The sequence below is a fragment of the Poecile atricapillus genome, chromosome 5 (genome assembly GCF_030490865.1).
Source record: "Poecile atricapillus isolate bPoeAtr1 chromosome 5, bPoeAtr1.hap1, whole genome shotgun sequence".
NCBI classification, from domain to species: domain Eukaryota; kingdom Metazoa; phylum Chordata; class Aves; order Passeriformes; family Paridae; genus Poecile; species Poecile atricapillus.
Window position 1 is genome coordinate 41,029,693 of NC_081253.1, and position 12,422 is coordinate 41,042,114.

General features: G+C 45.4%; 1 protein-coding gene across 8 annotated transcripts in view; it reads right to left on the minus strand.

Annotated features, from left to right (window-relative positions):
* Positions 1-12,422, minus strand: part of HDAC4 (histone deacetylase 4) — a 178,109-nt gene that overhangs the window by 49,241 nt on the left and 116,446 nt on the right. For 6 of the 8 annotated variants that reach the window (XM_058840650.1, XM_058840651.1, XM_058840652.1 and 3 more), the window contains 3 exons: positions 5,652-5,792; positions 3,682-3,794; positions 160-276 (listed from right to left, as the gene is read on the minus strand). In XM_058840650.1, coding sequence (XP_058696633.1) covers positions 160-276; positions 3,682-3,794; positions 5,652-5,792 — 371 coding nt within the window. The remainder of the gene's footprint in view (positions 1-159; positions 277-3,681; positions 3,795-5,651; positions 5,793-12,422) is intronic. The other 2 variants (XM_058840649.1, XM_058840647.1) reach the window with 1 other exon arrangement.

The following is a 12,422-nucleotide window of genomic DNA, read 5'->3' on the forward strand; positions in this document are numbered from 1 at the left end:
CCCTGCTGCCATCCCAGGGGCTGATCCCAACCCTGCTGCCATCCCAGGGGGTGATCCCAACCCTGCTGCCATCCCAGGGGCTGATCCCAACCCTGCTGCCATCCCAGGGGCTGATCCCAACCCCACTGACATCCCAGGGGGTGATCCCGACCCACTCACGCTGGAGGGGCCGGTGGCAGGCAGTCCTAGCGTGATGTTGGGCAGGGAGGGCGAGGTGTAGAGCGGGAGCTGCGTCACGGAGCCCTCGCGGTTCACGAGCCTGTGAGCCAGGCTGGTCTGGAAACAAGAGGGACAACAGCTGAGATCCCAGAGCCTGCCAGGACATGGCACTCACCGGGACAAGGCAGCAGGAGGGGACATGTAGTCTCCAGCCCTGCACAGACACCCCAACCACCCCACCCTGGGCATCCCTGGCAGCGCTGTCCAAGCTCTCCTGGAGCTCTGGCAGCCTCAGGTCATGCCCATTCCCTCGGGAGCCTGGACAGTGCCAACACCCTCTGGGGGAGGAACCTTTCCCTGATATCCAACCTAAACCTCCCTTGGAACAGCTTCATGCTGTTCCCTTGGTACTTGTCCTTCTCAATCATTTTCCGTTTTAAAGGTAAAACAGATTATCTTAGGAAAAAAAAAGCTTTACAATTGGTGTTTTTCTCTTTAGCAAATAACAGACAATTTATGTTATTTACTAGCATATGTTAGCATAAATCAGACTTCAAACTCTCATCCAAAAGCCTCAAGGTTGCATTTATGGAGCTATTTCCTGATTTTCAGGGTGAAATGCAAGATTTTCTCAGTTATCTTGCAGGCATTTGAAGCAAGAACACTTTAGCAAAAATACATTTAATTTCTAAACAAGACTGGTTTGAAATACACACTAGAAAACCCATTATAAAAATTACAATAAAGTGCCTGATTTTTCTGTTAGGAAACCAGTGTTCTGATCACCCTGAGGTCCCTGTGGGTGATTTTCCAACGTAAATAGAATTTAGACTTCAAGAAGACTTCTACAGAAGTCTGTTAAACTCAGGTGCTGCTGTGAACAAGGGGATTTTGTTTAACTCAATATTCTGTTATGGGGCAGTCTGTATCTAAGTCGTGGCTGTTCCATCCCTGGAATTGTTCAAGGCCAGGTTGTTCCACCCCTGCCATGGGCAGGGACACCTTCCACTATCCCAGGGTGCTCCAAACCTAAAATCCAGCCTAACTGTGGACACTGCCAGGGATGAGGCAGCTGCAGCTTCTCTGGGCAGCCTGTACCATTTTTTAACAGATTCATTGTAAAAAAACTTCATTTTTCTCTCTAATCTAAAGTGACTCTCCATGTGATTATTTGTACCCACACAATTCTCCTTCCAAGTGATTTCTGAGCACTCCTGGCAATTTTGCTTTAATTTAAATTACATAATGTCAGTGTGCCATTGAAAATAAGATACTTATTTTCAGCAGAGGAATGAAATATTTTACTGATATCATAAGTGAAACAGAACTACATCCATTTTCCCTTTGAACAATCAATACTCTGGAGTTGTGCCTCAAAGCCTCTCCTGGGGATTTGATATAGAAAACAGAGGAGAGGAGAACACAGAGGCTGGATGCTCCCAGCATATGGGATTTCGCAGCATTATCATCACTTTAACACACAGCTCCCATCTCTGGGCTGTGCATAAATGGGCCTGGATTGCACACAGCCCCTTCTGAATGCACAATCTGCAGCTGTACTCAAGGAGCTTTTACAGCCCTGTACCAACTGCAATGGCAGCGAATGCTGTGTGCCTTTCAGAGAGGGAAAAGACTTTAAAAACAGTATTTCAAAACAGAAAGTGTCTGTTTTAAAGGAGGCAGGGCTGCAGTCTTTCCCCACTGAAGGCACTCAAATGATGAACTTAGGCACCATCCTCCAGCACACCTGCTTCAAGGGCTGATGCAGCAAACTAAGAAGCAGTGAGATAAACTTGTCATTTAAAATAAAGCATGAAGCTAAGAATGAAACACAATATCTTTTCAGAAACACTCAAATATTTCCAAACATTTAGTGGTGGGAAGGTGGGAAATCCTGGTCCACTGGTATTAAAGGAATCTCCAAGACTTGAGCTCCCAGGTCATACAACTCCTGCTGAAGAAGAAGATTTTAAAAGACACCAAACTCCACTTCATTTTTCCCAAATACAGGCCAATGGATCAGCTGGGGTCACATGACATGAATACTGGAATAAAATGAAGAGTTATTTTTCTTTGGGGAAGGGAAAGGCTTGGGCAGGACAGGTTTTTTTTACAAATCATTTGTGCTGCTCACACCTCAGTCTAAGTCACAAAATTGCTGCACTACAAGCTGTTGATGGAAAGACTTTTTCTTGTGGTCAGTGTCCATTTGATTAGGTGTTGGTGATCCAGTCCCAGATGATCAGTTCTAATTATTAAGTTAAAAATTAAATGGATGAAGAGGATGCTCCAGCTTCATATTCACCTGCAGGAGTGATTTGGGCTGGAAGGGAACTTAAAGACCAACTGATTCCAATCCCTTACAAGGACTCTTGGGAAGCTGCCTGCTCTGCTTATGTCACAAAAAAACTGTCAAATCCACCAGTTTTCCTATGAGCAGCAACTTTGCAGTTGCAGGGAATCTGCAGTTTGCTAAGGACAGACAAGACTGACAGCTCCTGGATCAGCAAAACCAGAGCTCAATGCTCATTCTCCTGGGGCAAGTGAAGCCTCCACCTCCCACCCTCTTAATCTTCACACTAATTACCTAAATCTGTACAGTTTACTATGGACTAGAGTGGCTGGAATGAATGCTGGATCGTTTGGCAGGGAAGAAAGTGGAGAAGGAGGCATGTTCTCCATATTAAATACTGTTACACCACATTAGAAATAAAAATAAAGTGCAAATCTGTACAAAACTAGAAAGCAATAAGGATTGACATTTCCACCATCAGAAGGCCTTTTCAATTCTAAAGGAATATTTGTGGAGAACAAGCCCCAGCCTGTTTTTGGAGCCCTGGTGTTAAGACAGACTCTATTCATGGGGAGCTAATGGGAAGCTGGATAAAAAGAAATGCACCAGTAACATCAGACAACCACACTGGTTTTCTACAGGCATGGCTTATAGTGGGAGCCAGCTTACATGGCCCAGACCCCTTGGAGAAGCTTGGCTCCAGGGTTACTGAACACAGGAGCTGCTGTGCTCAATCCAACCCCACCTCACCCAGACCAACACCCTGCCCTGGGCATCTAGCGATGCCTCAAGTGATGGTGAAAGTTTATGGGATTATAAACTAGCACATGGCACCAAGCTTTCAGATCCCCAGTTGTGGAGGAAAAGTTTAAATCTATTCCCTGTAATCCAGTTATGGTTATTTAGACCAGCCCACTGCACACAATAAATCCACCCTATATACAGGAATAAATTCCCCAAACATTAAAATACTTGTATTTGACCTTGCTGAATCCCTTTATTTTTACTTTCTCCTCACTACAAAACCACTGCAAGCTACCACAAGCTGCCTGTGAGCTGGTTCAAACCAGATTTAATAAACAGATAAGGCATCCCATCAGCTCAGGCTGAGAGGCAATTCCAAGTCTGCTCCAAGTCACAAGTCGGGGTTTTCCTTTTGTGTGGCTTAGTCCTAAAACTCTCCCAGAGATGGTGGGTGTTAAAAACCAGAGGAGAGGAGGGCTCTGTACCTCTGCTTGGATACTCGTGACTGATCCTGCGATTCCGTTCTCAGTGCTGATGTTGTTGGAGCTGTTGTTCGGAGAGCTGGGACCAGATCCAGGAGCACTGTTGCATGCAGAGTCTGGAAAACACATCCAAAACCAACTTGTAACATCAGAAACCATCTCTGTGACGGTATTTAGACAGATAACAACCCTTCAAGTTTTGTTTTGGACAAAAGCAGCCCTCCACCTCCTCCTCCCCTTCTTCCCCCTAAATCTTCCCAGGGCTCTTGAAATACCAACAAACACTTTCAAATGGTTTATCCAAGTACCTATGCAGCATATTTAAGTCTTCTCCCCATAAGGATTTCTCTTAGAGTGTATTAATAACTTGAAATATGTTTGAAAGATAATGAAAGGCATGGAAGGTTTGAAGAGGTCAGACTGGAGGACATCAGAGTTGTCCTGCTTCATTTTTCTGGAAGTGCCTCTCTCACCCTCTTTCCCTCTAACCCTAAGGACACCTCCTTTCATCAGACCTCTCTCAGAAGGTCTCTCTTGTGTTGTATGCTGTGTTGTGTTGTATGGCACAGCTGCCAGTGTTCCTCCTTTTATATGGGAAGGTTAATAACATTCAGACCTTTCCTTTTGAGCTTTCCTCGTCCCCAAGCCTGTGCAGCAGGAAAATCTCCCAGCAGCTGCAGTGGCACAGGCTGCATTAGGCTCCTCATCGCTCCAGGAGGAATAAAAGCTAATTTTTACAAGGGCCTGGAGGGACAGGAATGGCTTCCTACTGCCACAGGGCAGGCTTAAAGGGAATTGTAGGAAGGAATTGTTCCCTGTGAGGGTGGGGAGGCCCTGGCACAGGGTGCCCAGAGAAGCTGTGGTTGACCCTGGATCCCTGAAAGTGCTCAAAGACAGGTTGGAGCAACCTGGTCAAGTGGAAGGTGTCCCATTAGAACCCGCTGCATTCTTCAGGGATTAAATATAATTTCTGTTCTCCAAAATGGGACTATTTTTAAAACTTATTTTCCGTTTAAAAGTCCCCTCTTATCAGAACAACTCAGGTACTTTTCTAACAGGCTCCAGGCTGGCTTCTTGAACCATGTCCATGCCAGTGAGAAATGGGAGCTTCCATTGCCATTTCTGAAGTCATTGTAGGGAAAAATGGTCAGCCAGCAGAGGCTGATTTATCCCAGGAGCCATGTGCCATATAGCACTGTGTGAGTGAAGGAAATTGGATTTCCAGGTCTGAAAGGCTGCCAGAACTCACGCAGTGTTTGGAAAACACCTCAGGCACAGGCTGGGATTTTTGGGGTGTCCTGTGCAGGCCTAGGATTGGACTGGATTATCCTTCCAATTAAGTTCTCCAACTTCCAAGGGTATTTCATGATTCCACAACTTTTAGCTCTTAAAATCTTCCTTCCACTCTGCAAACAGAGAGGCTCTGACACAGGGGAGTGCTGAGGCACCCCAGGGTCTCCAAAAGCCACCCCGCTGTCCAAAGGGAGCTCACTTTGAACTTGATGGAGTGATGATTGTGTGCCTCAGAGCGAGACAATCCTGGCAAAGCTGTCACTGCGTGGTACTTACACAGAGACATCCCTAGATGGTGCTAGGAATTAACTTTATGGAAATCTCATCATGTTCTTTACTCTGATCCCACTTGCAAACTTTGGTCCTGGAAGGACAGGACTTTTCAACAAGAAACTGTCAATTGAGTAGTCAAGAAAGAAGTTTAACACAGCTGCATGTATAAAACCCCTGGGTCAAGAACCTTTTCCTGTTCTCCATCCTAACTGATGTTGGGTGTGTCCCTGATCACATGGAGCAGAGATGGGAGCTGTGGATGGGGATGAGGCCTGACCTCAGCCTCCCCCAGGCTGGACAATTCCAGTGCCCTCAGCTTGGTTCCAGCACTGCTGAAGCACACGGAGGAGACAGGAATGTATTTTTGGAAAGGAGAAGGGGTGAAGAATGGAGGAATTACCGCTTACCCGCAGTACCTGTGACATCCAGCGGGCGCTTCTTGAGCGCCGTCACCACAGGCCCGTCCTTCCTGCGCAGGAGGGGGCTGCTCCTCCTCTCTGCCACCTTCTGCTTTAGTCTGGAGCGCAGCTTCAGGTTGGGTTCAGAGGCTGGCCAGGAAAAGGAAACAGGGTCAGGAGTGTTTTACTCAGCCTGCAGTTGAGTTGTGTTGAGTTGCATTGAGTTGAGTTGTGCGGAGTTGAGTTGAGCTGAGTTGCGTTGAGTTATGTTGAGTTATGTTGTCTTGAGTTGTGTTGAGCTGTGTTGAGTTGTGTGGATTTGAGTTGAGCTGAGTTGAATTGGCTGCATTCAAGCACTCGCAGGAAGCTAAATTAAATTAAATCATTTGCTAACAAATATTTGGAACAGAGATTTTTAATATAACAAACAGGTCCCAGCCCATGCAATCTCTGGATTCAACAATGATGACAGGCATTGGAATTAAAAATGTAATAATCATCTTGCAAAGTCTTCTCTGAACAAAGACACAGATTTAGGATTAGTCTAGTTTACTAATCTGCCAGGATTAGCAGTTTCCCACCTCTGCCCAACGTGCTCCCAACCCAGCAGCAAACCCAGCTGATGGGAGCCAGGGAAGCAGCAGAGGAATGGCTGAGCCAGCTGATTCGCTGCTGTTGGTTATCTCTGGTGTGCTGCTGGAACAGGCAGCTCCACACCCTCATAGCCATCCGACCCCAGGGTGAGCTGGCTGAGGGAGGGACAGCAGGGCAGGGGAAAGAAAAGACCAAAATCAAACCCCACAAGCAAACCAAGTGACTGTCTCCCTGCTGGCTCCCTGTGTCAGCTGGAGCCAGTGTCAATTCAAGGGAAAGGGCATGAGAGCATGGCCAGGGAAAGCCAATGCCAGGGAGGAGGAGGTTGGTTTGCTTGGGAAGCAACTTGGGGTTCCATCATCACAGCCCCACAGTTCAACCCTATCTAACAGCACACCTGGGAAGTTCCAGACTGCCCAGGGCAGGTGTGGATACATTTCCTGTGAGCACAGCCTTGTGTGCACCACGCTTTCGAGAGACTCCCTCCAAAACCCAAATCCTGAGATCCCAAAAAGCCAAGGCAGAGCTCCTGGGAAGCCCCAGTGCCCCTGGGGACAGCACCCAGGACAGCCGGTGACAGTGCACGTGTTATCGAGTCTCCATGAGGGTCGTGGAGCTTTAATTCAAAACTCCTCCTGCAAGATGATTTCCTCTGGGAGCTTTTTGATCTGAGCCCTGAGTGAAATACCTGCTGTGGGGTTTGAGGGCTCCTGACACAGCTGAGTGAACTGGCTCCATCCTTTCCCTTCCTCAACAACTCCGCTGCTCAATCCCTTTGAACCAGCAAATCCTGTGCTCACTCCATTACCAACAAACACACTTCAGGGCCAGCCATCTACATTTCTTTAGAAGAATTAAAATAGGGTTTACAAACTGATTTGAATTAACCCAGTCTGGCTGCAGCTGTATTTCCCTTGACCACCAGGTCACGTCAAAGATCAAGCCTGTCAATGTTAATTGCAGGGCTTGAAAAATCAGAAGGCTGATGAATTCAAGATCAAATGCTTGAAGTTAAGCCATCAACACAGTGCTTTGATGGAATTTTTGGGAGGAAGGAAAAAAAAAGAAAGGAAAGAGCTTTTTAGTGAATGTTTTGGACAGAAAAATGCCACCAAGAGATAAAGGGAGCACTAAAAAAAAAGTGCTTCCTCAAGATGATGCTTCAAATGCTGAATGAAGTGCATTAGCAAAGGGGGAATTATTCTAGAGAGAGAGAATTTGCATATAGAATGGCAGGGGACTGAATGCAGATCTGCTCCCAGGGCAATATTAAATACTGGACCATTTCAAACACAAGCTCAGACTCCAAACAGCAACTTCTCCGAGTTCTCTTCAAAACAGAAGTTGACATGACTTTAAAAGCAGTGTTTGGGTACATACCTCATCCCACATCCTTACATTCCCAGCTTTAATTTGTCCCAATTTCTGAGCATTAATAGCTGCCTGGATGCCACACCCATGGCTGGAAGGAGATGATCTTTAAGGTCCCTTCCAACAAAACCACTCTGGGATTCTGTGGAAGGGGAAAGTGTCACATCTGGATGCTGATACATCCATTTTAAATCAAGGAAATCTAAGCCTATGCCATATCTGTTGGAAGGATCTGTCCTCTGACAAAGGAGAACACAGCAATAAAAACTGTATTTCAGCCCAAATTTTATTCCTGGTGTCCAGATGAGGAACGGTTTCTGTTGGGAACACAAAATTAATTAGGTGGCTTTCAGATACAGAGAAGGAATGGGTTTGAAACACCTTAAAAATGGGCAGGAAAACAAAAGATTTGGGGTCACAGATTACCCAACACACCCTATATTTAAAGCCACAATAAAGACCTCTTTCCATATAACAAAGAGGTGAACAAACAGAAAATGCCAGCCTTAAAAGAGAAAATACCTCCAGCGTAAGTGATTGCCAAAGCAACGTATTGGAATTTGACAGATTAAACTATTTTAAGGCAAAATCACTCTATGTTTTCCCCTTCTGCTGGGGAATCGAGTTTCAAAACACCAAAGGTCTATTTAAAACCCTGCTCTGATTTTGTTGTTTATCCCTCAGATATAATCCCAAATCTAACATGGCATCAGGACCTCAGAGAGCGTAATCCCTACGCGGATTTAACTGGGTGCTCCAGAGCCCAAAGTAGATGAATTAAAATTCAGCACAAGCAGCACAGCACAGCCTCAAACTCACAGAATTTACATAAAACCTATTATATACTAAAAGAATTTAGGCTTGTTCAGATGTTTTAAAACTATGATATAATAAAGATGTTTTTAAGCTGAAGAGAGCTGTCTTTCACAAGTATAAAACAGGAATTTAAACAACACAGAAGCATCAATACCTGACAGTCAATGCAGGTTCAATGCTGTCTCAAGAACACCAATTCCACTAGAAATCTTCCCAAATTCACCCTGCCAGGCAGTATGCCCAAACAAAGCTTTGCTAACTGAAGTAAACTTAAAAACTGGAGATTAAGCTACCAAACCTAAGTTTAAAAATTACTGTTCCTCTACATCTCAAGGTGAAATATTTAAAACAAATGCTGTGAAATTATCAAAATTCCCCTCCAGCAAACAAATGAAGCCCATGCCCAAATCTGAGTCAGCTCCCACAAAGCCAGTGGGATTTCTTAAGCACTGACATACTTAATTTGGCCTATAATAAGGATTTATACAAAGAATATTTTGTTTTCCTCTGAGTAAATTAATAACCAGAACATAAGCCAAAAGCTTCCTTGGTTTTCACAGTCTCCAACACAAGTTACCCCTCTTATACGTCATTGAGTGCAGCAGGACCCATGTAATCCAATTCTTCCAACATTTATGTCATTCCCATTGGTTTTTTTTCCTGGAATTGCAGCCCCTAAGTTGCTGAACTAATTGGACATTAAGTCTGTGGAAGTCAAAATCCCACCAAGTCCTGGGCAGAGTTTGCCCTGTTCCCACTGCCCATCCACATTTGTGGAATAAAAGCAAACAATGCAGCATGAAACCCCTGCTCCCAGTCCTTGAACATCTTCATTTTGGCAGGTGGGGACTGGAAAGGGATCTTATTCATTTATTGTTAATATTTTTAAGTTTCAGACTAAGCTTTACTAGTCAGGCAAAAGCCAACAGAATTATCTCGTCTCCCTTCTAACATCCATGAGAAAACTCCATGAGGAGAGGGAGCTTAAACTGAAGGAGGGAATGGGTTAGATGGGATATTGGGAAGGAATTTGCTCCTTGAGAGGGTGGGCAGGGCCTGGCACAGGGTGCCCAGGGAAGCTGTGGCTGCCCCTGGATCCCTGGAAGTGCCCAGGGCCAGGCTGGATGGGGCTTGGAGCAGCCTGGGACAGTGGAAGGTGTCCCTGCCCATGGCAGGGGTGGAACAGGATGGGCTTTGAGATTCCCTCCGACCCAGCCCTGGGATTCTGTGAACAGTGCAGGCCCCTGACAAGCAGAGATGGAGATGGGAGGACCAAGGAGGAGGGTGGATTCCCTGAGTGACTGTGATCCCCCAAAGGTGACACTAAACCACAAGATTTTGTTTGTTTCCTCCTGGAAGAGGCTTCTCCTTTGGTGCACCACTCACAAGAAGTGTCCTCATGATTCCACAATCATTAAGGCTGGACAAGACCTCTGAGATGACCAAGTCCAACCATCAATCCATCACCACCACAAACCATGTCTCCCCAGTGCCACATCCTGTTTCTTGAACACTTCCAGGGATGGTGATTCCACCACTGCCCCAGGCAGCCTGTTCCAGTGCCTGATCACTGTTTCAGTGAAGCAACCTTCCCCAATATCCAAGCTAAGTGCTATTTTTGGATCAGACAGACTGATGTCCTCCACTTGGAGCAGGACAGGGTATTTCCAGAAGGGATTTCTCTGGCGGTCAGGGCCTCCTCTCAGTGCGTGGGTCTGTGGGAAGCCAGTCTTCCAACCATGCTGGCTGGAAGGACAACGTGGGTGGGAAGGCAGAGATGCTCTTGAACTGGAGTGACACTCCATGCCACACAGAGCTCTGAGATTTCCTCTGGATTATACTCCCACATTACACCAGTGTTTCTGACTAGTCTATTTTCCTCCAAACAACCTTTTGTCCTAAAACAAACCACTCCAAACACTCCAATGATCAGAACCAGCTCAGAGGGTCATTACACTTTCCTCGACAAATGCAGCATTATAATTGTTGACAAATTCTTTCATTTTCCCTTTTATTTCTTTCTAAATGCAACAAGTTCACACCAATTTCATCTGCTTAGCTGCAAATAATACCCAAACAACTCCAGTTTTCTGAAATACCAACAACATCATGGGATGCTGGATGCTTTCCTCTCTCAGGCTCCTCTCTTTTGCATGGAAAAAGAATCGTGGAGTCACAGAATCATTTAGGTTGGAAAAGCCCTCTAAGATCATCAAGTCCAAGAGGAAAAGCATGTTAAGAAGTGAAATAATTCCCTTTAAATCTTCATGATGGTGGTGGTGTCAGCTGCCTAAGTAAAAGCATGTTCTAATCCATCCACTGCTCGAATTTCAGAAAACAGGGAATGCCATCAACAACCTTGTTCCTGGGGGGAAAATGAGGACAGGATTCCTTGGAAATGCAAAACTGAAAAGCTCTGCTGAAACCCACTTCAGCAGCTCCAAGAAAGGTGTTGACAAACAGCTCTTGGGGTTATCAAAACAGGCTGTCCCAACCCAAAGTCTAAAATCACTCAGTAAGGATTTTCCAGAGATTTTCCTTAGAGGATCCTGGTGTGGCACATAACGAATGTCAGTAAATTTGGGAGACACCTACCTTGATCTAGGAGCAGAGAAGGTCACTTAGGGAATTTCCCATCTCAAAAGCTGTCAATAAAACTCTAACACTAAATCCTACACAGAACAAAGTAAATTCCCCAAAAAGGAGAAATAAAAATCCTTGTGCTAATCCAGGTATTTAACAGCAAACGCAGGAGCAGCACCAACCAAACCGATCTTAGTTCAGTGGGAAAAAAAAGCCCCAAAGTGTTTGGAGAGAGGGAACAGAGTGAAATTAATCCCCCAGCCAGGCTAAGAACAGGATTCAAGCAATTAGTAACTGCACCAGGAAAACAATTTCACGCTGAAACCAAACAAACAAGAAACTGGAGCATGATTTAGGAAAACAAATCAGAGAGAGCTGGATTTCAGGGCACAGAAGGCATCAGGAACATGTTGCAGGAGCTGACTGTTCCCCCTGCTGAAGGCTTTCAAGCACTCTGAAGAGATCGTTCATGCACATCCTCCCTCTCCCATAACCTGTGACTATCAGGGTGCTTGAAATAAGAGTAAAGACACTGAGTGTTGCTAAAATGCAGAGAATGGCAAATTTGATGGAATCATGGAATGGTTTGGGCTGGGAGGGACCTTAAAGCTCACCTTGTTCCAACCCCCTGCCATGGGCAGGGACACCTTCCTCTATTCCAGGGAGCTCCAAGCCCTGTCCAACCTGGCCTGAAACACTTTCAGGGATGGGGAATATTGATTCTTCCCAAAAATTTCTCAACCTGCAGGACATGCTCCCAGTTCAGCAGACCGGGAGAAATGATAATTCCATCTGCCTTCCCACCACCCCCTAAGCCACCCTCTCCCCAGCAACGGTGCTGGTTGGATTCCAGCCCTGGTAATCAGAGCTGTATTGTGATGGGCTCTGTTATTTGAGCTGCAAATATTTAATCAAATTTAATAAAATTGGACTACACGATATGGCGGTTTTAAATTACCAACACAAAGCCAGAGCGTTGCCTGGTGCCAAAAATCTGAAAAGCTCACCCGTAATAAAGAACTTTATTTAGGATGGGCTCCAGCCTTCCCTGCCTTTTGTTTACACCAGACTGTTCAGGAGCCTTTCTTCTCCAAGCAACTTAACATTCTTGGCACTGGGAATTCTGCAGGATATTGCTGTGCCAGAGCCTGACGTGCTGTTGTGTTGAAAGGAAAATAAAAGAAAACAATGAAAAAAAAAAAAAGAAAAAAAAAGAAAGAAATTCTCCCCTGGACCTTACAAAAGTGAACTCATTTGTATCCCAGACCAGTGCCCAGGAGATTAATGCTGGTGCCCAAAAAGAACAAGCGCCAGCGTTCTGGAAAACCAAAATCAGCTGAACGTCCTCCTGCTGGAAAACAACAATGAGCTTGGTGGCTTCCACTCTTTAATAATGTGATTAGCTCCATTTATCAT